The 26,477-nt window shown below is 37.5% G+C and overlaps 1 protein-coding gene across 4 annotated transcripts; it reads left to right on the top strand.

Annotated features, from left to right (window-relative positions):
• Positions 1-724: 724 nt before the first annotated feature.
• ptpn11b (protein tyrosine phosphatase non-receptor type 11b) lies at positions 725-25,893 on the top strand. 4 transcript variants are annotated; one of them, XM_079479003.1, is made up of 16 exons: positions 725-874; positions 10,510-10,632; positions 17,373-17,567; positions 18,288-18,480; positions 18,571-18,687; positions 18,962-19,075; positions 19,373-19,469; positions 19,573-19,652; positions 19,755-19,913; positions 20,473-20,604; positions 20,744-20,898; positions 21,274-21,341; positions 21,452-21,603; positions 22,039-22,139; positions 22,500-22,614; positions 23,537-25,893. In XM_079479003.1, the coding sequence occupies exons 1-15, from the start codon at positions 861-863 to the stop codon at positions 22,579-22,581; spliced, it is 1,782 nt and encodes a 593-aa protein (XP_079335129.1). In that variant the 5' UTR covers positions 725-860; the 3' UTR covers positions 22,582-22,614; positions 23,537-25,893. The 4 variants fall into 4 exon arrangements, with proteins under 4 accessions (XP_079335129.1, XP_079335130.1, XP_079335131.1 ...); XM_079479004.1 differs by having other exon boundaries at positions 23,540-25,888; XM_079479005.1 differs by lacking the exon at positions 725-874 and adding an exon at positions 7,191-7,306.
• Positions 25,894-26,477: the final 584 nt, after the last annotated feature.

The following is a 26,477-nucleotide window of genomic DNA, read 5'->3' as shown; positions in this document are numbered from 1 at the left end:
TTAACTGCCCAACAAATAGCTTTGAAGGATTAAGTTACAACACATTGTTTGCGCTGGCTGTTACATTGCACAAAGAACAGCAGGCCAGACTTTCTGTACAGAGTGAGAAATCCATAGATAAAGCACTGAAGACAGAGATCACATTAGGTGAAATAAATGTATCAAAGTATTATTGTTTTACAGCATCAAGATTATCAGATTAAGGTCAAATTGTGGGGAAAAGAAATAATATCGGTTTCGGCACTCTTCAAAATAAAAGTTCCACAGTGTTCTGGGCACAATTGTTCCATAAAGGACATTTAACATCCACAAAATCTATTGCACAAACATTTCTTTAATATCCCATGTTTAGTAGGTTTGTGCAGATTTTTAGGAAACAGTTTTAGGTATAGAACCGAAAATGTATTTGCTCGTATTGCTGCCAAGAACGCTTAAACTGTATTTTTGTTAGTGTATTAAAATTTACCTATGTGCAGGTAAGCTAAAATGTGCTTATATCTTAAGTTATGGGCTATTTTCCTCCAACTGCTGAAAGTGGTTTTATTGTTACTTGGTGTATTTTAAAAATATAAACTAACAACCGTTAGATTGTTATCGTCTGTATGTATAATTCTGGTTGGCAAATGAACACAGACCGATAATATGTAACTTGTTTGAAGGGGATGCATAAAGTTTTGTAGCCCGTTCTCTGTCAGTGTGCTGTGCTCCGTGTGAGTGAGAGGCGGAGTGAGCGAGTGAGAGTCGGGCGCTGTCTGTCTGAAGCTCCAGTCCGCTGCAGTCACTCGGCGCAGGATTACTTTTCTACTGTACACTTTCCCCTTCTGTCCGCTCACACACCTCTGACAGCCCCCAGGACGGCCATGACGTCTCGAAGGTAAGCTAAAGGCTACATTTAAACTGTACGAGCGGTTACTTTATGAATGGATCGTGCGCGATTATCGCCCGAGAGCGCAGGATCTACTTTGGCCCATTGTACCGAACCAAATGACTGTTATGTGCGTTCTCATAATCACAACAGAGTATTAAAGACCACTTTTCTTTCTTTTCTGTTTATATTAGTCGTAGATACATGTATCGCGCTTTAAATAAACAGTCAGCGTTTCGCAAAGTCACTGTAACAATTTCTCTATATAAAACAATCTCAAAACTGTGACGGTTTATTGGGGGCTTCATGGCAATGAGCTGTTGCTCTCCGTGGTCGTGTTCATGTCACTGGTGTTCAGTTAACCAATGTGACCTAAGGCTAACAATAATTTGGTGCATTATTGTCAAATGACAGAGATTAATCTAAATACGTGAGTAATACTGTAAGAAAAAAGGTCTTAACGACCGTTTCTTATCGAATATTGCTTCATTGAAACGCTGAAAGACTTTTAAGCCTTAACTGTGATCTGTTTCATAGTGGACATATATGATGTGTATTTTAATCTGGATGTCATTATTATAGAAACAAAGAGCTCTTCGTGGATTCAATCTCGTGAACAAAGAGCTGCATCACACATCAGTTATTGAGAGAGTTTGCGCAGGTGGCCTTCAGTAAACAATATAGAGAGAAACACTCAACGCAGCATCGTGCCACATAAGTTACCGTTAAACCAACATAACGTTACAGGATTTTAGAGTCTAGTGGTGCTTGTGGCTTCCGTTTACAAAGCTTGACAGAGTAACAGGCGTTTATAGGCCTATAGACTACCTAGTCAACCATGTCATATTCATTATTTTACTATATCATTTTCCAGAGTATAAAGCTACTTGGTTTGGATATCACAATTAAAGTCTTTCATTCTAAATTCTGAGCAAATGTGGGACTTTTTTGCATTTTGTGTAAATTTTGACTTTGAAAATCAAGGCATGAGATGAGGAGAAATCTATACACACTTAAAACTACATAACACACTTCTCGGGTTAAAGTATGACAGTTTGATTTACTTAATGGAGTTTAACATTTATTTTGGCCTTTGTGTTCATGTTCATTATATTTGACTCAAACAAAATGGGTCCAGGTTTTACGAAGGCCAAAATGGTTGCTTTTTGTGATGGGTGTGGAAGATAATCTTTATTTCCATTTAATCTTAAAATCATTTATCATCTTCTGTGTGCTTCTACCTGTTTGTGCACATGTGTGTATGTGTGAGTGTGTGATAGCGTGGAAAGGAAATGGGGAAACGAAAGAAATGGCTTATTGCATGCTTATTTGGGGTCTTGTAAATATATGGGTCATAAACACTTCTGCTGCATCTGAAAGGGTCATCAGTCCTCAAAATGTCCACACTTCTGTAATTCTGAGATTGATTCACATATCTGTTGACTCTACTTGAGCTTGTTGTATACTGGTTTGTCAACGAGTTTGACTCATGTAAGGGACTGGGGGTTGATACTAAACATTGACAGACAGGAAAGCTGCCTCTAGTCTGGTGAAATGAGATAGCTTGTTGAAAATTTCCAGGAATTCTGCTGGTTACGAGTAAAGGATTGCTGCGAACAGTTTTTCTTTGTATCGCTGTCATCAATTTGTAATCTGTCATCTCAGTGTTCTAAAAGCAATGTTTACCTCACACTGACATAGTTACATTTTCCTTTCATACTATTCTGCATTTCTGTTAAAACGTTAAAAATAGAGATGCAACGATACAAAATTTCTCCACCGATACGATTATTAAGAGTGATAACTGCCAATACCAGATATTCAATTAAATTAATAATTCGTAATTTTCGTAACTCTAAATGTTATTAATGCATATAATGACCATTAATATTGAACATCAAACCGGTGATGTTTCTTAACATTTTCTAAATACAGTGCAAAAATTCATTGCATTTTCTTTTCCTCTTTTAATTGACAGACCCTGATCATTGGCTGTTTTTAAACAATCAGCGATATTGTGAAAAGTCGCTTTTATCGACCAATATGATTATTGGCACCTAATCAAAATCTGTGTACTATATATGTTTATATTTATTAATAATTTTTTAGTATTTATTATGTATTCATAATTTATATAATAGAGGTAAATATAAATAAATACATGTAAATAGTTCCTAAATATGTCTACATGTATGTTTATGTGTTTATAAATATAAAATGAATATGCACAGTACACAGACATATATTATGTAAACACAAGCTTTTATATGGCTTTCCTGTAGCTCAGTGGTAAGAGCATGCTATTTAAGTCGCTTTGGATAAAAGCGTCTGCCAAATGCTTAAATGTAAATGTAAAATGTTATATCACATGATATTGGTCACGATTAATCGTTTGACAGCCATAAAAATGACCGAAGTAAAATGGGTCGTGTCCGGTGGATAAGTGACAAATAATGTATGTTAAGTAATAATAATAAAATTCAAAGTTCTAGACATTTTTTTCATACCGAGATCTTTCATTCTACCGAGATTAATGTAATGTAATGTAATTTGTGCACCTTTTCAAGGTTTCAAGTGTTACATTTTAATGCTAAGCTACATGCTGCTAACTAGCCACGGAATCACCATAATTGTTCATTTAGATTCAGCAATTGTATTTCTCTCATTTACTGTATTTGCAGTTGTGTTTTTAATATCGGTATCAGCATCGGTCCTTTCAAAACCCATATCGGTCGACAACTACTTTCATACGACCCTCAACTGATAATGCAAGAAATTATGTAAATCATTAGATCACATGAGGAATAATTTGGATTATGGTCATCCCAATATCAATGATATGGATGTAGTTCATTTCCAGAATAATTATACAGAGATTCACAGTCATGATTCCCCTAAACTTAAGCTCTTGAAAGCCTGTGAGTGCTTGAGTCCATTTCAGGGATCTGTTTCTATTGGAAGGGCTGTTATCAGCTGTCAAGAATTTGCATATGATCGTTGATGTTAGATTTTGTTTCATGTGTCCTTGAGCCGCCTGTGTCAGGGCAAGTTCAAAAACGGTAACATATTATTTCTTCCTGAGTACGGGGAGGGAGGGCTGGTGCCGCATACAACCTTAAATATGCCATGCGTGTGTGAATTGAATTGACCTCACATTTATGTGCTTGGGGGCTTTTGTAATGGGGACTGAAATCAATCATCTCACACTGATTCATGTCCACAGTTAGGACATAAAAGATCTATATCTAAACTGCCGGTATGACATATATGTGACTTGTGTTTTCTGCATTACAACAGACCACACATTTACAGTTTATCAAAAGATAATCTCATGCATTGTTTAAAATGATTTAAAAGATCAATAAAGGCATTGGCAAGCTAAAAAGCTGTGTGTGTGTGTTTAAAATGACCCTGCGGGTCTCTAGACTTACATGTGGGAGCATATTCAGCTCTTTCTAAAAATATCAGTAACGCTACCAAAATCCAGCCAGCGGGACTCGTCTGCTCCCGATATAGACACGAGTCTTTGAAGCTGAGTTGGGGTACTAAGTATATCACTTTTTGTCACCAAGCCTGCCTCTTTAAATAGCCAACTGTGGTGAACTTGAGACATTATGTAAGAGCCAGATCACTGTGGGCACGTGGCTCCCAGTGTTCTCCTGTCAGAACACTGCAGCAGCACTTTCAGCCTGATATCTCTCTCTCCCTCTCTCTGGCCCACGCTCTACAACCGGTTGTGCCCCGGGGTTATCACAAGCAAGACATTATTTCAGTCTGGTGTCACTCAACAGTATAAACCAATATAGATGTGACAAAAAACAGATTTACAGTTTTATAAAGCTGGCACACAGAAATTCATTGTAAAAATGCAGTTCAGGCATAATCATCTTGTTTTTTTAACAGGTCATTGCTATTTTTATCAGGCTGCATGCTGGACAATGGCTGTTAATTATTAAACCAGGAGGGCATTTATTTAATTACTGGGGAAGTTGAAGGAACGGAAGCTTTCTTCCTCTGCTTTCATTAATCCAACCAATATAACACTAATGGTCTCAGATTCCACTTATTGTACTCATATCAAATTGTATAAGGTTTAAAGGGAAGTTACTGGAAGTTTTTTTTTGTGGAAAGTACGGATGATTCAGCAGCAATAAACTGACATATAAGGCTGTGCAATTAATCGTAATCGATTTTCAAAGCAATTGAGGGAAAGCAATTATTCTGTTTTGCAAGAATTGTCTACTTTGAAAATGTATGCATTCATACTTTAATTAATTTTTTTACATTTGTGTTATTTAGTCGAATCAGTTATTTATTTATAATAACTTATCAATTTATTAACTGTTTTTAAAGTCAATGAGTAATCGTGTTAAATAAGGGTCAACATTGGCCAAAATAATCAAGACGCATCAGGAAAAGACGTCATTAGATACTTTCTCCTATCTTAATGGAGAGCAAAGATCCCATCCAGTCCAACACAGCAACGTTGGCTCTACCAATAGCGTGAGTTTCAGTTTTTTTACCAATTTCGTTTTCAGGAAACCTTTTGCAAACAATCTTTTGAAATTCTAGTAATGGTGAAAAGGGGCAGAAATTACACACTTTGACTTTAAGTAAAGCTTAGTGGAAAACCTCTTAATATTTTAGTAGACTCATGATTGTGTCCACTTCTATTTTGGGAAAATTAGGGTGCTTTCCTGACTCTGATGGTCTGCCCTACTTCTCTGAGTCCCATAGTGACTCTGAACTCATTCCAAAGTGCCTCTGTAATTAGAAAAAAAGCCTCAGCTGTAAATCTATGGCCTATACATGTTGATTACAGTGTCTTTTAAAACCCAGTCATACGTTATTTTTTGTTTAGATTTAAACTGAATTAATTGACAAGTATTTTTGATTTATGGAAAATAGCAACATATAAGAAACCTCCATATAAACGTCACATGCCATTACAGAAAAAGCTGCTTTAGTAACTTTTAATGCAGTTATATGCAATTGAAGTTTTCAGAAAAATTATTATTGAAAACATCGCTACAATATTTACAATTAGTCATTTAGCAGACGCTTTTATCCAAAGCGACTTACAAAGAGTGCAGGGAGCAATAAGTGAAATTTCATACAGGACCAATAATACAATAGGTGCGAATACAAAGTTTCTAGTTTCAACAAAAGCCAGACCAATACCTGTGGGGAGACAGAGAGAGGGTTAGTGTACATTGAATTTTTCTTTTCACAGAAGACATGGGTTTTAAGTAGTTTTTTGAAGGTTGTGAAAGATGTAGTTGGGACTGAGTTAGGAAGAATGTTCCACCAGGAAGGAGTTTCGAAGTAGAATGAGCAGGAAATCGAATTACTGCCCTTATGAGAAGGCAATAAAAAAGACACCACTGGTTAGCTGAATGCAGGGTTCTTGATGGGAGATCCAGTGATAGTCCTGTATGCAAACATCCGTGACTTGAATCTGATCCGGGCTTCTACCGGTAGCCAGTGGAGAGAGATGAAAAGGGGTGTCACATGAGCCCTTTTGGGCTGTTGGAAGACGAGGCGTGCTGCCGCAATTTCACCTAAAAATATAAATTCTGTCATCGTTTACTCACCTCCAAATCTGTACACATTTTTTTGTTATGATGAACAAATTGAGTACCATATTAAGAAAAATGTCTTTATATATTTTCTTTGTTTTGTTGAACACAAAAGAAGATATTTTGAAGAATGTAAGACAACAAAAAGTTCTGGGGCACTTATGGCTACTATTGTAAGTACTATTGTAACTACGGTACTCAATAGGGTCCAAGAACTTATCGGTTGCAAACAGTCTATCCAAATATCTTTCTTTTTGTTTAGCCAAACATAGAAATGTATACAGGTTTGAAACAACAAGAGAGTGAATAACTCATGACAGAATTTTCATTTTTGGGTGAACTATCCCTTTAAGATTTTATTATTAATATTACTATTTATTATTATTCCATATAGCCTTTTTTCACAAGATGATGCATCGTATCCACGCTGCTTCGATTATGCCTCTCTAGTGTTGTTCTCCTCATGTACACTATGTACAGAACAGTTTTTTCCAAAAGCCGCCCCTCTCCATTCAAACCCACTGACAGCAAAGATAAAGACAAGAGCTGTAGGAGTGTACCGGGCAGCATGGCAATGCAGCGAATCAGAGAGAAAGAAAGAGCAAGAAAGGAAGAGAGAAAAACAATTGGGGGCGGGAGGAATGGAGAGTTGCTCAGAAGCCGATTGTACGGACTGGCTTTCCTATCAGGGCAGCTCACACGCATCTAAATCCCAGATTAAACACCCCCACCTCGCTTTCCAACCAGCAACAATCCTACAAGTCCCTACCCCCTCTCTCTTTTACCTTGTGTAACTATACTGAGTGTGGATTACTAAACTGAGGCAAAGCGGGGGGCTCTGACAGGCTCCGAGAATGGTGAGGTAGGAACATAAAACATAATTTCTGTTATCATTTCGCACCCTAGCTGCACCATTGCGATTGCATCACACATTTCTTTCTTTTGCTTTCGTGAATTTCTGTGTGTGCGCGCACAGAGCAAGATGGATTGTTGTAGCTGTGTGTGTTGTGCTGAAGGAAAGCTTCTTCTGGAGGCAGCTCGGTGAGGCTTAGATCTGACCCTGAGCTGTTGGTTACTGCGAGCAGGACTGGCGGGTCAAAATGTGTGCATCTGCGCAGGCCTGTTAGAGTAACGGACCAGCCAGTGATGACAGGTGTCCTCCATCACAAGAGAACCAAACGTGCAATTTTTGGATCATTATTTGTGTGAAGTTGGAAAGTTTTAATTTTTGACGGTCATTTAGTTTCAGCATAAACGCTATGATTGTAGAGAGCTCAGATGGTTAATGGTGTGGTCATGTTTTTTTAAACAGCCGTTTAGTTTTGGGAACTCTGTAGGGAAGGTTAAGGGGTCTGATGTCATTGTTTCATTAACTCATCTTCTGGACTGCAACCTATTAACTACATTAATTCGTATATTGCACCGTAACTTTAATAACTGCATTAACTCACCTATTGCACTGCAACTTTAATAGCTAATGTCAATAATTTATGCATACCTAAGTCACTTGCACTATTTTAGTCTAAATTATTATCTGTTCATATCCACCTGTACATTAATGCTCATAGTATATAGTCATCTGTATATATTGTTCATAGTTACTGTCATATTTTCATAGAACACACCTACTGCAAAATATTTTTATAGTCCATGCCCACTGTATTATATTTTTCATATTGTATTCTGTATTTATTCTAACTGTATATCCTGCACTTGCTAACTGCACTTCTGGTTAGACCTAAACTACGTTTCGTTACACTGTACTTGTATATGTGTAATGACAATAAAGTTGAATCTAATCTAAAAAAATCTAATCATGAATACACATAGCAGCATAGTAGGGTTTAGTGTCACCTGCTGTATCATGCCAAATTAGTTCATTTATGTATACATTTTACCAAACATAATAGAAGCAGAACGATCGTTGGCATTTCTCAGAATACCATCATTCTTGAATTTATTTTTAGATCAGAACATGGCCTGGTAATCTAAAATTATTGTTTATAGCTCATGGACAAACTGTTAAATGCTCTCTCATTTGTAAGTAGTTTTTGGTGTCTACTATATGAATAAATGCAAATGTACAGTTATTATAGAATTATTATATTCAGTGTTTTAATAACTTGTTTCACATTTGAACTGTTCTAGAACAGAAAATAATGGTCTTCAGCTTTAAATGTTCTAAATGATATATACTCCAAGCATTATCAGCTAATGTATGAAGGTTATGTTTTCTGTATCTACACAGTGCAGTACACATTTAGTGACGTATATTTTTGCAACTTTTCATGACATATAGAACATTATCAAGATGTATTATGACAACTGCAAATTTTACAGGATGTCTTAAAATAATATGTTGTATGTGTCTAAAAAAAGTTTTGTGTGTATACTGTATATCTAAACCTTTATCATAAGGACATGTGTGTTGACAGAAAGTTTTATAAGTTATTAATTTGCATACATTGAAATATTTCTGCTTCAGTGTTCAATCTTGACGGTACGTAGTGAAGCTAGGGACTGTAGTGATGATTCAACAGGATGGGAAAATATTGACTTTTTGACAAACACGAGTCACAAAAAAGTAGAAATGATTAGCATTTATTACTAATGCTTACTGACTTGTCACAGGTAACATCACAACATCTAGTGCACTACAGCATAGTTTATAAAGAACTGGAGTTTTTAATCAAGGATAAGAAAGTGTTAACAATGAAAAATGACATAAGACATTAACTCTTTAACTATGACCTATTCTTTGGGTTGTCATGGCATGTCAATATGGTCTAATTTAGAGTACTTTTAAATGTTAATTTAACATTTAAAAAGTTATATTTAAACATTTATATTTGACAGTTTGACAAATTGTGTTTGTAGTACCACAAAAGAGGAATTTGCTAGATAGAAGTAACCACAACATACGGTCACTTGTGACTAAAGGATGGGGTGCACTAGCAGACAGCCACACTTAGACCCAGCATCCAGATAAAATGACTTCTAACCCCTGAACAGCCATTCACAAACCGTTCTCACGTGAGAGACCCTGTGTAAACCCAGACGGGCTGCAGGCAGTCAGACAGCTGGACGCAGATACTATCCCAGATTACACTTGACCTCTCATCACCTTTTACCCCATCAACCTCAGAGGATTAGGGAATGACTTTTAAAACACAGTGAATCGTAAATTATTAGAACTGGCATTTCCTCTGAAATTAAAATGCAAAAATACAAAAGGATAATCTTGCTTAGAGACATCACTAGAATGATGGATAAGGGGGGGGGCTAATGAAATGGGTGGGGCTTGAAAAATACATTATAGAGCCCACTTTTGAATCTGTGTATATATAAAGTGAAGTTGCAAATGCAAAAAGAGAAGATGTCATAAGTACTAGCATGCGTTTTTTTTGGAGAAATAGCCAACAATACATTATATGGGTCAAAATGATCCTGCCAACTCTTCCTCACTCAAGTTCGGTACTCTATATATTTATAATATTAGAATTTCCATTTTCGGGTTCATATACTCTTCACAACAACATTACAGTGGTGAGCCAATAGGGAGCGTTAAAACAAACGTGTTTCTTCTTAGTAACGGCTTTCTACCGCGCCTCCGATGTACAATCTTAAAAATCATTTTCTCAATAGTTAGATTTTTTGCAACTTCAGATTACAGATTTTCAAACTGTTGTATCAAAATATTGTCATATCCTAACAAGCCATACGTCAATTGGAAGAATATTTATCCAGCTTTCAGATGATGTACCTTTATGACTGGTTTTGTGGTCCATGGTCACATATACGGTAGCAGTGGTTACTTAAATTTTTTTTATGTTTTATTTATCCAAAAATATAAAAAAATTGGAAGGACATTTTTGAAAAAGAAAAAAGCACATATCATTGAGATGCAGTCATTATAGTTTTAAAAGGTGAGCTGCACATATAGTCTAATATGAAATAGCATGAAATCAAGTATAATTTTACCTGTAGTCAACATATACAGCATGTGTGGGTGAGAATGCAATAGCAGATGTTTTTGCTGAGCATTCTGTTTTGCTTTCTTTCCAGGTGGTTTCATCCCAACATCACCGGGATCGAGGCAGAACACCTCCTCCTGACGCGAGGCGTCCACGGCAGCTTTCTAGCGAGACCCAGCAAGAGCAACCCTGGAGATTTCACTCTCTCTGTCAGGTCTGATTCTTTACCTCATTGTCCTCTTGTTGTGGTTTCTCCCCGCATTTGCTGCTTTGGTTCTGCTCGTGAATTAATCTGATCCAATACCCTGATTCAAAGCACGAGACAGTTATGTTGGTCATTTATCACTTAAGAGAAGTGGCCTGTTTGAGCTGGTGTGGTTGAACATGAATCACGTCTCCCCTGTTGAATGTTTATCTGTGTTATTGATTACTTAGAAGGAAACTTGGTAGTCACACTGACTGTTTCCATGCTGAAACACATTTCGATCTAAAAGAGATTTGATTTAAAAGAGATTTGTTTATATTGTATTTTATCATCACACTGAAATTATTCAAAAAATATCTGTCTGCACAATCGGCAATTGTGCAAAATGTTATATTTGGCCATTGTCTCAACAAAATTGTTTCATTAATACTTTGTGTAAATGCACATTGTGTAAATAAATAATAAAATCAGCGTGTTAATACTGTAAACAAAAATATTGACGTAAAATAAAATGCTTTAGTATGATTTGCTTGTTCAGTGGGGTTAGGGCTGGAGCTTCATTACGGCTTTTCTCCAAATGTTTTCAGATTGCCATCTTTTACAATACTTTTACAATATTTACAGTACTTATTCCAGTCAAATCTGATTATAATATAATATTAGCTTTTTTCTGATCATATAAATGCAGTCATAAGTTATTTATTTTAAAAACATGCATTGTTTTGGTACAAAATTACAGCATTAGTTTGATTGATGGCCCTCAGTATTACATATCTAAACATAGATCATATTAATGGACAGCACTTTCCCTGCTCTCCAGGACCTCGGATCATTTAAGATGCCCCTGGGCTTGTGCTTAAGGATTACAGTGTCAGCTTGTGGGCAAGTCTGTGAGCCTTTGCAGCTGCTTGTCTGATGAGTGATTGAAGAGAGAGATACAGAGATAAAGTGAGCGAGGGAGAGAGAGATGCGCAGTACGTTACACTGTAGCTTTAAGATGTGAAGCCCTAGACCGGCTGTTTGTGGTTTTGGTGGTGGGACTCTCACTGTATCTAATACGCCGCCCCACCAAATTATCCAGAGAAGAATACTGTTAAACATAAATTCAACATATATTATAAATAATTTTGAAATAAACTGATTTATTAACACCATATTCGCCTGGTAGTTGTGTTCGCATTCATTAAAAGTATTATTTAAAACTGTATTTGGTTAATTTCTGTTACAATACATATATTTTCTATGTGCGGGGCGCCGGACAAATGAGTGTTTATGTAGGTACACAAACTTTTGGCAGGCAGGTGACCTGTGTAATGTGACACACAGGTAATGTGCCACTGTATAAAACTACTTGTAAGTCGCTTTGGAAAAAAGCGTCTGCCAAATGAATAAATGTAAATGACCTGAAGCTGCTCTTTAATTGGCTCTCGCAACTCTGTGCACCCCAGACTCTTCTACGTTTGCTGTTAGGGTATCAATATTGAGCTTTACATGTTACATACCTCATCTACCACACTTCAAAAGACTCACGTTCACATTCAGTCATTGTCTGGTGTCACATGAATACGGACTTCAGGATTTACATACCTGCTATACTTACTGTAACTGTTCTCCCGCGAAGTCTTCCAAGTTCTCCAGTGAAGTCTTCCAAGTTCTCCTGCGAAGTCTTCCAAGTTCTCCTGGTCTCCCATGTTCCTCAAGCTTACCTCACATTACCAGCCTCACCTGCACCCCGCCCAATTCACCAGCACGCTGTCCACGATATCCTACAACATAACGACAGTATTTATCAGTATACCTCTTATCAGTCATTTATATACTTACTACATACCTGTTGTTCTCCTGTCTGGTTGTCAAAAAACAATTGGAAGATCTTGCCTTTTGCTGTCTTAGTGGTTCTGTGACACCAAGGTGGTTGAGCAAGTCACTCTGAGCATATTGAGCAAAGGGGTAGCTCTCACTCTGCTTCGCTCATATGCTAAGTAGAAACAGGTTCGTTCAACGCTCTCTTTTATAAAGTTTTGATACATTTGCTAAATATATTCATGGTTCATGATCTTTACTTAATATCCTAATGATTTTTGCCATAAATTAAAAATAAAAAGGTTTGACACGTACAATATATTGTTGGCTATTGCTACAAATATACCCATGCTACTTATGACTGGTTTTGTGGGCCTGGATCACATATAAACATTTTCAAAAACAATTACCATAACAACCGTGATTTAATGAGTACAAAGCAATGTATAGTAGATATATAAGCAATTTGAAAATGTTATACATTATTTATAGGCTTACACAGAAGAGATTGGGGTCAGGGTGAAGAGATGATAAAAACAAGTCATTTAAAATGTTAATTAAAACATTTAAGGACTTTGACATTTACGGGAAAAGTTCATCTGGAACCATCGATAAGACACAAACGACAGTTATCTCTTGTAGGAATTAGTTCCTCTTCCATTTAGATTAGGTGTATTTGATACTTGTTTCCTTCCTTTCAAAAATTTAAGTTATTTTTTTGTATTATTTGTTAAATGGAAGGATGGTTTATAGAATTTCTTAAGTAGGATTGCTAACACAATTTAAATCAATATTCAATTTGCATCTGGGTTCTGAATTCTCTGGTAGAAGTTGATTTTGTTTATATTTAATAAATAACAATAAAAATGATTTCAAATCATTTTTTTAGTGATTTTGGTACAAATTGTAAACATCAAGGTATACAATTATCCGTTGCATCACCACAAAATATGCAATCTGCTGTGAGAAAAATAATGTCTGTCTGGGCTAATGTATCCAGACGTGAAAGTAGATTACAAAGTTTGGAGGAAAAGTTCTCTTAAAATACATTATTAGATAAGGGGAGGGGTTATCTAGCTAAATGGACACACAGGGACTCCATTACATTATGTTTCTCTTATCTGTCTCTCACCACTTTTCCTGGGTGGAGACTGTAGCTCGGCATCTGTTCTATTGTTAACAGTTAGGTTGCAAACCTAAGCCGGGAGCATGCCAATGCAGTGTAACATATGTGTCAGGGCCAGGTGAAATGTGTCAGGAGATGTTTCCTGTCTGTGTGTTATGGTTATCAGGAGCAGGCTACAGGAAGTGACCTCCTGGACCTGTTTTCATAGTCACACGACACATTTTTTTCACCGACATGTTGTTTTGAACCTGTTTCTGTTATTTTGTCAGTAAAACATAAATCTTGGTTAACACTAGTAAATGCATTTGCTAGCATGAACTAACAATGAACAAAATGGTTTTAAAGCAGTTCCTCGTATTTTTTATTGTTGAAATAAACATTAATTTAAGAATAATTAAGAAGAATTTTAATTCATCTAACTTATGTAATTAACAAATTTTAACATCATCATCATGACTTTTATTACAGACTCGAAGTCAAATAAAAAAATTACAAATGACATAAAAACATAACCCAACCCGTGTTTCATACTCGTTTCTTCTACACCCCTGATTCATAGCAACGCCTTTTCGTTTTGCCATCCATAACAACAAATTACAACATTCTGTACTCTCTTGTGAGCGGATAGGTCCAGCATCTAGGCTATTGTGTGTAGAGCTCACACTGAACTCAGTTTAACTATAAAACTTTAATTTCTGATCTCCAGCTCTGTCTCTCGCCATTGTAGATGAACAATTGCGACCATGCCTCTCACGGGCTGAACTTCGATCAATCCGAAATGAACTTCTGCCACGTTATGTAGTTCTGTTGTCGTTTTACCAAATGCTTTTTATTATCCATTTGTCAATGGAAATGCAACTGGACAGTACACGCGTGGGGACAACCAATGTTGGGAAATGAAAAGCATTTGGTAAAACGACAAAGAAAAGCAATTGGCAAATAGAGAGAGAGAAGAATTTGGCAAATGGCGATTTAAATTGTGCATTTAAAATGATTTATTTAATAACTTTTTATTTTTTACATTTCAAAGCATGAATTAAATAAACAGTTTGAAATGTATCAATTAATTTATACATTTAAAAAACTGTGTTTTACATTTTAAAAACTGTTTTAATCATTAAATTGATCAATTGATTCTTTCTCTTTTTTCTAATCGTCATTCCCGGTTCTCCATAAAAAACATCCACTGCTGAAAAATTATTCAGCCATGGGTTTCTCAAGCTGAGCTGTTCAGTTCAAAATGTGCAAATCACCATAGAAACATTGATGTTGCTTCATGCAGATGGTCATTGGTGAGCTTAAAACATGGACGTATAGTACAGAGAGACTCAATAGCCGTATTGTGTTTCTCGCTGTGTTTCTGCAGAGGCTGGCTTTAACAGGAAAATCAATGCTCGAAGATAAAATTAGTCAGCAGGCGTCCTTGAATCAGTAGCCAGAGCTCAGTCATTCTTTACACTGACTCTCAACACATTGCTTTCAGAACATTTGCATGAACATTTCTGTGTAAAGAATTTGACAGTGATATCACTCTTTTGAGATAACTGATCAATATACCAGAGTAGACAGATGTTAGTAAATAGATGTAATGCCGTACCAAAGAAAACTGCTCGCTGTGTTTCCTCTTTTGCATCCAGACGTGCTCAAATTTGTTGGTACCCCTGCACAAAAAACGAAGAATGCACAATTTTCTCTGAAATAACTTGAAACTGACAAAAGTGATTGTCATACACCATTGTTTATTCCATATTTAATAGAAATCAGACTTTGCTTTTGATTTTTTATTCAACGTAATTGTAAATAATAAAACAAATGAAAATGTCATGGACAAAAATAATGGGACCCCAACCTAATATAAAGGCACAACCTTTAGAGGCATCACTGCAAGCAAACGTTTTTGGTAGCTCTCAATGAGGCTGTTAACAGGTAGTTTGGCCCACTCTTCCTGAGCAAACTGCCCCAGCTGTCTCAGGTTTGATGGGTGCCTTCTCCAGACTCCAAGTTTCAGCTCTTTCCATAGATGTTCGTTCGATAGGATTCAGATCAGGACTCATAAAAGGATCTCTTCAGAATAGTCCAATGTTTTGTTTGTATACATTCTTAGCTATATTTTAAGAAATGTCTGTTGTTTTGTGTCCACACAATGGAAGTCAATGGGACCCAAATGTTGTCTGTTTACTAACATTCTTCAAAATATTTTCTGTTGTTTTATTTAGAAGAAAGTTGTGGAATGACACAAGGATGAGTAAATGATGAAATAATGTTCATTTTGGGGTAAATTATCCCTTTAATGGAAAGTCTATGTAATGATTGAAACGTTTGTTCCCAAAATCTAACAAGATCTGTTCTCTAGCCATTATAGTTAGCTTTATAAAAAAACCCATATATGTCCTTACTTGGATAGCTAGCTAATGGTGTGTGCGTGTGTTTGGTTGTTGTGAGATTGCATTAGAGGCTCGTACAGACCCGTGGCACAGGGCCGCTCAAATGCAGCAGTCAGCAGCTATTAGCCCCTCACTGCTGAGACCAGGATGCTGTGGTGCTCTGGCTCTTCTGTTACGTCCATAATGCAATTACACAGAGGAGAGTGCAATTTCATGAGCCGGGCCAGTGATGGATAGAGCTGTGGATGCGTAGAGAAGGCCAGAGAACAGCAGTGGGGAAAAGAATGGAGGTCTCTTAAGAGCTACATTGCTGTAGTTTTATTTGTTTCGCTTTGGTTTTTATGTATGTTTGTGCAGTTCTTCGCATGTGTGTGTTTTAGCTGAATTGCAGTAATTATGATCTGCTCACAAAGCGTGAGGTTGTGGTTTTGTGTCTGAGCCCAACTGATGTTATCTACGCAGGTGTGCTTTTCTACTTTTTCCATACGCTGGCATTTAAAGACGCAGTATGGTGTTTGGACTTTTGGCAAGAATAAACCTGAAATCTACCGAGAATCATTTTCCCTTGGGTTTATCGCCCCAAACATTCAATGCACTTTTATTTAAATGTTTTTGTACTTTAACCTTCTTGCTGAAACGTTAAGAGGAAATTTGTTTGCCTAAGCAATCAGATAAGAATGTATTAAAAGGCGACTTTTAAACAGCACCTGCCAAGGCTTTTGTGTCTATCTGTAATATACTTTTTACAATATATAATGTATTTACAGTATATTTACGTAAATGGTTATTAAACTGACCTTTAGACACATTATGTTTGCTGTGAAAATTTGTACTAGATTTAACGGTAAATGATACAACAGTATGATGATATTTGGTTTAAAATGTAAAAGGAAAGCTAAAATATATAGAAAAGATTACAATTAACAACGTAAACAACTTTTTTGTAGTACATGCAACTGCTTTGTGTACTATATCATTGTTTCTCAACCTTTTTATCTTACTGTCTACCCACAACCCCATCGGCAGGCTTATGTACCATCAACCTAAAAATATTGCATTTGGAAATTTCAAATGAAGAGTTCAAATGAAAGTTAATTAGATTATTCGTATTGACTTTTTGAAAGCTCTTATTTAGCTGATTTTTTATTTTAACCAAGCAAATATATATATTTTTCTAAATATCCCCTGGAAAGTGTTGAAGTAGCCCTTGGTTGGGAATCACTACTAGGCATCACATTAACTGATCCTTAGCTAGATAGCAATTCATACACCTTCATAAAATACAAACAATTTCATGAATACTAAACATAAAATTGAACATGAAGAATATTTTATTGAATATGTCCTGTTCGTAATGCTCATAATCTGTCTTTTCCATCTTTGTCTCTCCCCCCGCCCATTTTCCCCATTGTGTCCCATCTGTTTGTTCTGGACAGGAGGAATGATGAGGTCACCCACATAAAAATCCAGAACTCAGGGGACTATTATGACCTGTATGGTGGGGAGAAATTTGCCACACTGGCTGAGCTGGTGCAGTACTACACCGAACAACATGATTCCCTGCGGGAGAGAAACGGAGATGTCATTGAGCTGAAATACCCCCTTAACTGCAAGGACCCCACATCTGAGAGGTACGGCAGAAATCCATCCATCCTGAACACATCGAGCTCGACTGGCTTTAGCCAGGACGTAGGAGACCTGCCCCCTGGTGGTCAAACTCGAAAGAGGGTTCATTATTTGGAAGTTAGAGAATTATGCGCCAGGTGCTTTTAATGTTTAACTGAGCTGGGTTGTGCTTATCTCAGTTTTATGACTAACAGTATGTTTGCAACTGTGTAATGGATCCTGTCCTCTTACTGTTTATGTTTAGTGTTTATGTATATCGTCTCCAGTTTACTTTGTAACTTCCTACACCTGAATATGTTTAGGTTTGTTTGTACTGCGAAACATCCTCTAAGTCAGAAAGTCTGGGAAAAATATTTATATACGTGTAGAAAAATATAAACCATTGCCAGGTGAAAAGCATTATGTTTACATTTGAAGATTGTAATTGGTTGGTTTATGCGGTTTTTCCATTATATGAAAGCAGACAGCTCACAAGCGAGCACCTCCTACACATATCCTCATATCATAACGGCTCGTACCCATTTATAGCCAAGTGCTATACAAACACTTCTGTTCATTTTCCAACCACAAATGTATAGTTTCGGTAGTGAAAGTTTCATATATGCATCAAAAGGGAATGCATATATGAGTTGCTCATAAAACATTGCAGGAAAAAGCATGATGTTTGCATTCAATTTTTTACTGAAAAATGATTTGATCTGTTCTCATCTTGTCATCTGCTTTAGGTGGTATCATGGGCACCTCTCAGGTAGAGAGGCCGATAAGCTCCTTACAGAAAAGGGCAAGTCCGGCAGCTTCCTGGTGAGAGAGAGTCAAAGTAAACCAGGAGATTTTGTGCTTTCCGTCCTCACTAATGAAGAAAAGCACGAAAATGTGGACCGCAAGACCAAAGTGACCCATGTCATGATTCGCTATCAGGTAAAAACGTGCGACAAACCTCCACAGTATGGATTGGAAATAAAAGATGAGTTTGTGAAAGGAAACTTTTTCTCATGTGTCTTTTGGCAGGATGGGAAATATGATGTTGGAGGGGGGGAAAGATTTGACACTCTAGCAGATTTAGTAGAACATTACAAGAAAAACCCGATGGTGGAGAAGAGCGGAATTGTTGTGCACCTTAAACAGGTGAGACAAAAACAGAAAAATTAGCCTATGAGTCATTTTCCATGTTTCTGTGGAAGAAATAGAATTGTTTTTTTAAACGTTCTTTGAATTAGACACTTAAATTAAACAAATATTTCAAGTTTTACAGGGACACAAAGTGCACGTCACATTTTTGCCAACAATATTCTATATCAATGTAAAATATAAAAAGACTAATATGTCTGTATTGAAGACTGTATCATTTCTCAGCGTATTGTCTGTTTTCTGATTTCCTTTCTCTTTTCAAATGTTAAAGCCATTCAATGCCACAAGGATAAATGCAGCAAACATTGAAAACAGGGTGCGAGAATTAAATAAAGTGGCCGACAACTCAGAAAAACCCAAGCAAGGCTTCTGGGAAGAATTTGAGGTATTTCAGTTTTTATTCACGCTTAGCTCTGATTTAGCAAAAGAATAGAAACGTTTGTTCTTTCCTCTGTAATATACTCTAATAGGACTGTTTGAAAGAAGAGCTGTTTATCTCTGCTCAGTGACCTCTTATACTGCACTTCCTGTTTGCTTGTAAATGACTTGTAAAAGTTAAATGAGATATTCCTGCAGGGGGTGCTCACCCAACATCTCATTACACAGCAAAGTTATAATGACTTCTTTACATGGCTCGTCACATTCAACCATTTCTTTCCATCCCGTCCCTTTGATTTTTCAGGTTTTACAGCAGCAGGAATGTAAGCTCCTTTATCCCAGGAAAGAAGGACAGAGACCGGAAAATAAAAACAAGAACAGATACAAGAATATTTTACCTTGTAAGTAACTGTTCAGTCTTCCTATGGAGCGATGGACCAAGCGGGGTCAAAGCAATCCTATAGGGTCTTCTTCTCGCTTGAATCATCATTTTGTGTGTTACAGTTGACACCACGCGTGTACTAATCAAGGAGGCGGATCCTGAAGTGCCTGGCTCTGATTACATCAATGCTAATTACATACGAGTAAGCCCCTTCCATCACTCGTAATGTCATAATTAGTCAATATTCTGTCATATGTTGTTTATTCTTTCTAATGCTAATCTTTGTCTGTCTTTGTGATTCAAGCAATACATGCATGAAGAAGGCCATCATATGGATGAAGGTAAAGTGTTTATTGCCACTCAGGGGTCCCTTCAGAACACCGTCTTAGACTTCTGGAAAATGGTGTACCAGGAAAACAGTCATGTTATTGTCATGACGACCAAGGAGATGGAGAGAGGACGGGTGAGGTTCAGCCCTGGAGGTTTTATTTGTCGGTTTGGAGATATTGTTCAAAGTTCACATCACACCATTCAGAGATGCAATGAACAGAAACCAAACAACACATACTGAACTGACATTGTATTCTGAAATCATCTCATGTTATCGTTAACAAATTCATTTTCCTTGTTAAGGTTAAATGACGTATAAGCCTACAGCATGGACAGTATAAATCTATATATGAGACCGGACAGAGGATGATTTAGTGTCTCAGATGCACAAAAATAACAGATTTTAATATAAGATGTTTTGCTGCCAGTCTGCGGTTCTCCACTGGTGTTCAGATTGACAATTCTGTGTGCGTGTGTGTGTGAAAACTTGTCAGCTCAGAATGTTTTTAGTAATCTGATTCCATAAAATGGAATCAAATGTTAATGTTAGAATGTCAAACTGAGTATATGGGTTAACAGTGTTATAAAAATCATTTGTGTGTGTTTTTAAATGTTAAAGTTGTGTCTTTTCTCTGCTCGGCTCAGTACTTGAATCTCTACATTTTGCATCTAAAAAACGAATGTGTTCACAGAATAAGTGTGTGCGGTACTGGCCAGACTTAAATTCAACGAAAGAGTTCGGGAAGATCTGCGTGAAGAACATTGAGGAACACACAGCTCAGGACTACATACGACGAGAACTGGAAGTCACCCGTCTAGACAGGGTAAGAGCCTGATGGGAAATTACAGTGATGGAGGGCAAACATGACCAAAATTTTTATATTTTAAATGTAATTTTGAAGTAGTTTTTTAAAGTGCCTTGATTTTATGTTCAATGTAGTATGATCTAATTTGTCATTGAAGAGAGAGCCTCCCAGATGTATCTGGCACTATCAGTACTTGAGTTGGCCTGATCATGGTGTTCCTAATGAACCCGGAGGGGTCCTGAGCTTCCTAGAGCAGGTCAACAGAACCCAGAATGCCATTCCAGAGAGTGGACCCATCGTGGTTCACTGCAGGTACTGCAACATTCACATCAACCAATCAGATCCTCTCATTTGTTCTGTAGCAAAACCTAGTGCACCGTAGGCAGTATTTTCTGGCATCATAGGGGTTAGAGCATAAGTGCTGAATAAGACCCAAAATGAACTGCAACAAGCTCATTAAAAAAGTCTTTCAATGTGTCGCTTGAGGTTTTATGATGAAATTATTCTTTAGAAAGCAGTTGTGTCAGTGGCCTTTAAATCAGCTCACTGGATTTTAAAGCAGAACTATTATCTTGACTTCTAATAGCAAGGAAGAAGTCAGTTGCTCAACATGGTGACTTGAAACCAAGCAAATTCCCTCTTTGTTTTGTCTGTAATCGTAACCTGTATTTGTAACTGTCGTTGCAGTGCAGGGATCGGAAGAACCGGCACAATTATCGTGATCGACATTCTTATTGACATCATAAACAGGCAAGGTAACTGCTTTATGCAACATTATTATTTCAGATATGATCTAAATGATGAAATGCGAAAAGCCCCTTCAGATGGTTTGTCCATTGTAGTCACTTCATCTCCCTGTCTGAAGGGTTGGACTGCGACATTGACATCCCAAAGACCATTCAGAGAGTCCGCCAGCAGAGGTCGGGGATGGTTCAGACCGAAGCCCAGTACAAGTTCATCTACATGGCTGTGCAGCAGTACATTGATACTGCTCAGAAGAGACTGGAGGAAGAACAGGTACTCGCACACTTTACTTTAATTCGGATGAGGCAGGGATTGTGTCATCGTCTCATAAAGTGAATATTTCATGCGAAAAAAATTTAAAACGTTTTTTCTTTACAGTGTCAGTTGGTCTGTTAAGCTTAAAAAACAAGCGATTCTTGTGCGTGGATTCTTTTCAATGAACCAGTCGATCTGGTTCACAAAACAGACCGGACCGGATTTGTTCATGTATTGGGAAAGTGAATGATGAGCTAAACTTCAATGCGTTCCTCACACAAAGCTCTCATGTAGTTTAAGAGTTAAACTACTTCTATAATGCTTGTTTTTGTCGAATGTAGAGTCTGACATATGGTCACTATGAATTAGCATTGTATCGTAAAAGCTGCATGTCTTTCGTATTTTTCTCACATAATATGTCATTTTTGTATTCTTTGTTTTTTACCTTTAAAGCGGAATAAAACAAAGGAGAGAGAATATTCTAATATCAGGTATCCACAGATGACAAATGCCAGAGCAAAACCAAACATGAGCTCATCTCGCTCTTCATCTGTGTAAGTGTTCATTTCCACATGTGCACGCTCACACACACACACACACACATTTCTAATACATGGCCCACACGCTGTTGTTAGTGGAAAACTGTTAATCATTACAGCAGTTAGCTTGACTAAACGGAACCGGCTCCCACACTTCCTCAATTCTGAATTTATTTGCTGCTAAGTGAATCATTTTCCGTCAAAGGGGTTCTGACGCAGATGTGAGTCAGTTTCTCTTTCAATAAAAACAAACACAACAGTGCTGTCTCTTACATTTATTTGGACCTCTGAGCCATAAAACACAGTTGTAACTTGTTTCTCCTTATTTTATCTCATTACCTGAGGACTGAAATCTTCTTTTCAACTCTTCTGCAGAATGAACGACGACTCTGGTGTGTATGAGAATTTAAACATCAAAACTCCGAAGGGCTCTGCCAGCGCTATCACCAGGAGATAAGGCATATGGGCTGCCATTTCAGAATCTCTGGGAGTACGTTTCAATCACCTTTGCTTTACACAGCCATGCATACATAAACACACATAATCACACGTTTTCATGTCATGCACCAGAGTTGCAGAAATAGAGAGGCAGAAACGGACCGAGTTATAGAGCAGATGGAGAGCAATTGTTTCTTTGTTAAAACTCTTGCTGCTTTGCGTAATCTATTTAAATGGAGGCCTATTATAAATTGCTTGGAGATGAAATAGTGCTCTAAAGAATATGCAGTTTCAACCGATTTGTGGTTTAGAATTAGGACTCTTTATTATTTGAGACTGTATTCATTCAAGCACCTTATATCATCGGTCACAAATTAGATATTTACATAATAAAGAAAACAAAGTAATGTCACGTGTTTAAAATGTAAATCTTATCATTTGTTAGTCATTTGTTTACAGTTATAGTTTGGCGTGTGAACTGGTATTAAGTATAGGAAAATATAGATGTGTTCTGTGCGGCGGTGAGATTCCATGCTTCCATCATGGAGATGTTTTCTGCCTTTTCTCTCCATACTGACAGCTTGCCACTCTCAGCTTTTGTAGGAATATCTCACGTGGCACCTTGCTGACGCCTACATCATTACTATAGCAACTGAAATACAGCAGATTTTCACAACACTGCCTGAACTAATGTACCTTATCTATGCACCTACAAAATGGGAACAGTTCTCCTAAACATGAAAAATCGTACATTATTTACTCATCCTCATGTCACTCCAAACCTGTATGACTTTCTTTCTTCTTCAAAATACAAGAAGATATTTTGAAGAACACATAACCAAACAACATAGGCCCCATGGATATTTTTCCCCAAAAAAATGTTCTGTTCCACTTAAAAAAAACTCATGTACCGAACATATAACAAAAATGTATTTCTGGTGACCCATCACTTTAAGATTTCTTCTTGTTTCCAGCAGGTACCTGCAGTGGTGACTTTGGAGCACCCCTGAACAACGGCCCTGTGGAGACCGGCGGCTCCTAAACTGAAGCCGACACTGCCCAGCTGCTCAGCTGGAGATTCCACTGAGATCTCCGCAGTGTCTCTCTTCATTTCCCGCATCCCCTCTCAGCCTGACCCACGACTACGTCTGAGAAACTCACACTCGGAAACCAAGTGCCTGATGTGCGAACTGTTTGCGCAAAGAGGACTCGGTGCTTTTCCCCTCCTTCTTGACTAATAAGCCTTTAACACTGCACTAGGCTACACGATTGTTTGTACAGGTATCAAATATATGAAATATAAATATTTACACTCATCTAATATTTATATTGAATAGAACTCGGATGAAGCTGCGCTCTTTCCATGTTGTGTACGGCTGTTTCCAGACCACGCTCTGTGTACTGGATGTCGTCTACTGTAACCAAAGACCTTTGATTTATCGCTCAGTATCTTACAGGCAGCGGGTCATTAGCTCTCTGCTGAGTGATGTCGGCGGCATGGTGATGTCAGAAGAGGAGAACTGTATGTCAGTTTCCCCCCAATTTATTTTAATAAGGTATGAGAGGTGATGCAACGTGGAGTGATGGTTGCTCAGGTCAATGAATTGGATATCTTTTGGAAGAAGGGGTTTTTAAATGTACAGATATGGTACTGAGGCGGGGTTTATACAGCATGTGCCAATGAGCAGCCTGTACATGTTTGTGAAAGCTTTTGCTTCGACGCTGTTTTACTGAGCACTACCTTTAGCTTTTCAAAAAGCGCTACTGTCAATCATAGGCTTATCCACCAATCAGGTTGACTCTTCAGGAGTCTTTAGGCCTTCTTAAAAACATCATACGACATATGTTTTGTATTTTTCAAAGCTTGTTTGTTAATAGACATTTTTGTTTTCAACTATGATTCCTTTCGAAAGGTTTTCTCTGCTGTCGTGATGTTTGTAAATGTGATTATGAAATCCACCAGGTATGCAGGTCTGTCTGGGAGGCAGAAAATATGATCCACGTGTACATGCATTTCTGTCACTTGACTTGAATAGGATGAGAAATCTAAAGCTCTTTAAACAGGCTGTGTGTGTCAGTCTGATCGCAATGGCGTGTAATGACATAGATAAGCTGTAGAGCTCGACGTCAATCGCAGGTCTTGCCTGGAAGGTCTTTGAAGGCAAATGTAAATGAAGAACGGGGTATTACTAAACATCTGCGAGGGGGGACGTCAGCCTTCAGAGGAGACTTTAGAAAAACGAGCAGGCCAGATGGTCCTTGGCTAAGATTAAAGAATAGATTTGTGTAGGGAATAAAAGTAATTGAAATGATGGCTGTAATCCAGGCGTGGCTATTGTTAGTTGAGGTTAACGTTTCGGATGACATCAGAAGATGCTATATGTGTGGTGGCCTAGATAAAGGAGGTCACGATGTGTCTGATTATCACAGCGTCTGGATCTGTGTTTTAAGTTGTACTGAATTGTAGTGAAAAGGGGACATTTTGAACTGGAGAAACAGTTGAAGCATTTGTTAGATTTGCCGTAAACTGAATGTGATAAAACTGCATATGATAATCGTTTGTAATCACACGTTTCATCTGTTTTGAGCTACACATTCTGCTGGTAGTGGAAGATTATATGATCTGAATGACTGGTTGAATAAATATGTGAATAGGACTGAATGAGTTTTAATGTGATTTATGTATTAACCCATGGAGGATAGGTGTGTGGTCATGTCTTGAGCTACTGGCATTACTGAAAGCTTCGAATGGTTTTCTTGCCGTTTAAATGTGTTTTATTTGCCTCTGTGAAATGGATAAAGTGTTAAGTACTTGAAACTTAAATGAACTGCAATATGCAGGGTAGCTTTTAGAACGTCTTCGTTTAGAGAATCTAAGGATTGTGTTTTGCCATTGATGTGAGTTTTTTTTAATGTCCGTTCTGGTTTCAATTTCATTTGTTTATTAATACACAGCTGGAAGTATTGACAGCTACATTTACCACTGTACCACAGCTCTATATGGATAAGGAGTCAGGGACAATGAGTGCTTTTTTCCCCCGATATTTATCAAACACAAAGAACCGGTTTAAGAGTGTAGAGCACTCGTCTGTCTCCCAACTTCTCTATGTACTCCCAACGTATTATTGGAATAGGAGACAGGTGTTAGTGGTCACACAATTGACCGACCCACAGTTAATCTCACGAACTTGCTTCATCATTGCAGATTTCACCCGACCACAACCCCACACCCTGGTTCCACTGTTTTCAGCTGATTTAATGACTCTTGTCTTAAATTATGAGAAAGGATTAGAAATTGAATAATAAAGAGCACACTGGCAAAATTCAAACGAATGTTGTTTTTGTTTCATTTCACGTTTTCTTATAGTCTGGTGTGACCTAGTGATGGTTCATTTTCATCATGGTTTGGTTTGTATTATACATTTTATGGTCATGGTTTTGGTATGGTTCGGTAACTGCTATGTCTGAGATGAAATACTGCCAAATCTAAGTACTGTATTTCATAACCTTAAGACGTTTTCTTGAACTAAACGCATAACAGTGCAAACTCTGTATAGCATCACTGGGTAATTCTGGGTAATTCAATGTTCTAGGCTATTCTCTTCATGTTCTTCTGCAAGATGTTTGGTAGCAAAAAAAATTTTCAGTGGAGAAAACTCCCTCACTTGGCACTGATGTTCTGGAGACATTCTGTACAATGTTTCGCAAATTGGGTACCACGAGGATGTTTGCTCTGCAAATGTACGGTGCAAATGTATGTGCATCTACAGTACATCAATGCAATCTTCCTCCTCTTCTGTAATCTTGCTAGAAGTCTTTGTATTCTCATCTGCTGAAAAGGGGGGATCTGGGGATCAAGGTACAGTGTTCTTTTTTTATTTATAGCGAAATGAACTGAAAAGGTATGGCATATTT

The sequence above is a fragment of the Barbatula barbatula genome (genome assembly GCF_947034865.1).
Source record: "Barbatula barbatula genome assembly, chromosome: 17".
NCBI lineage: Eukaryota > Metazoa > Chordata > Actinopteri > Cypriniformes > Nemacheilidae > Barbatula > Barbatula barbatula.
Note: the sequence above shows the minus strand (reverse complement) of the source record. Positions and strands in the feature narration are given on the sequence as shown.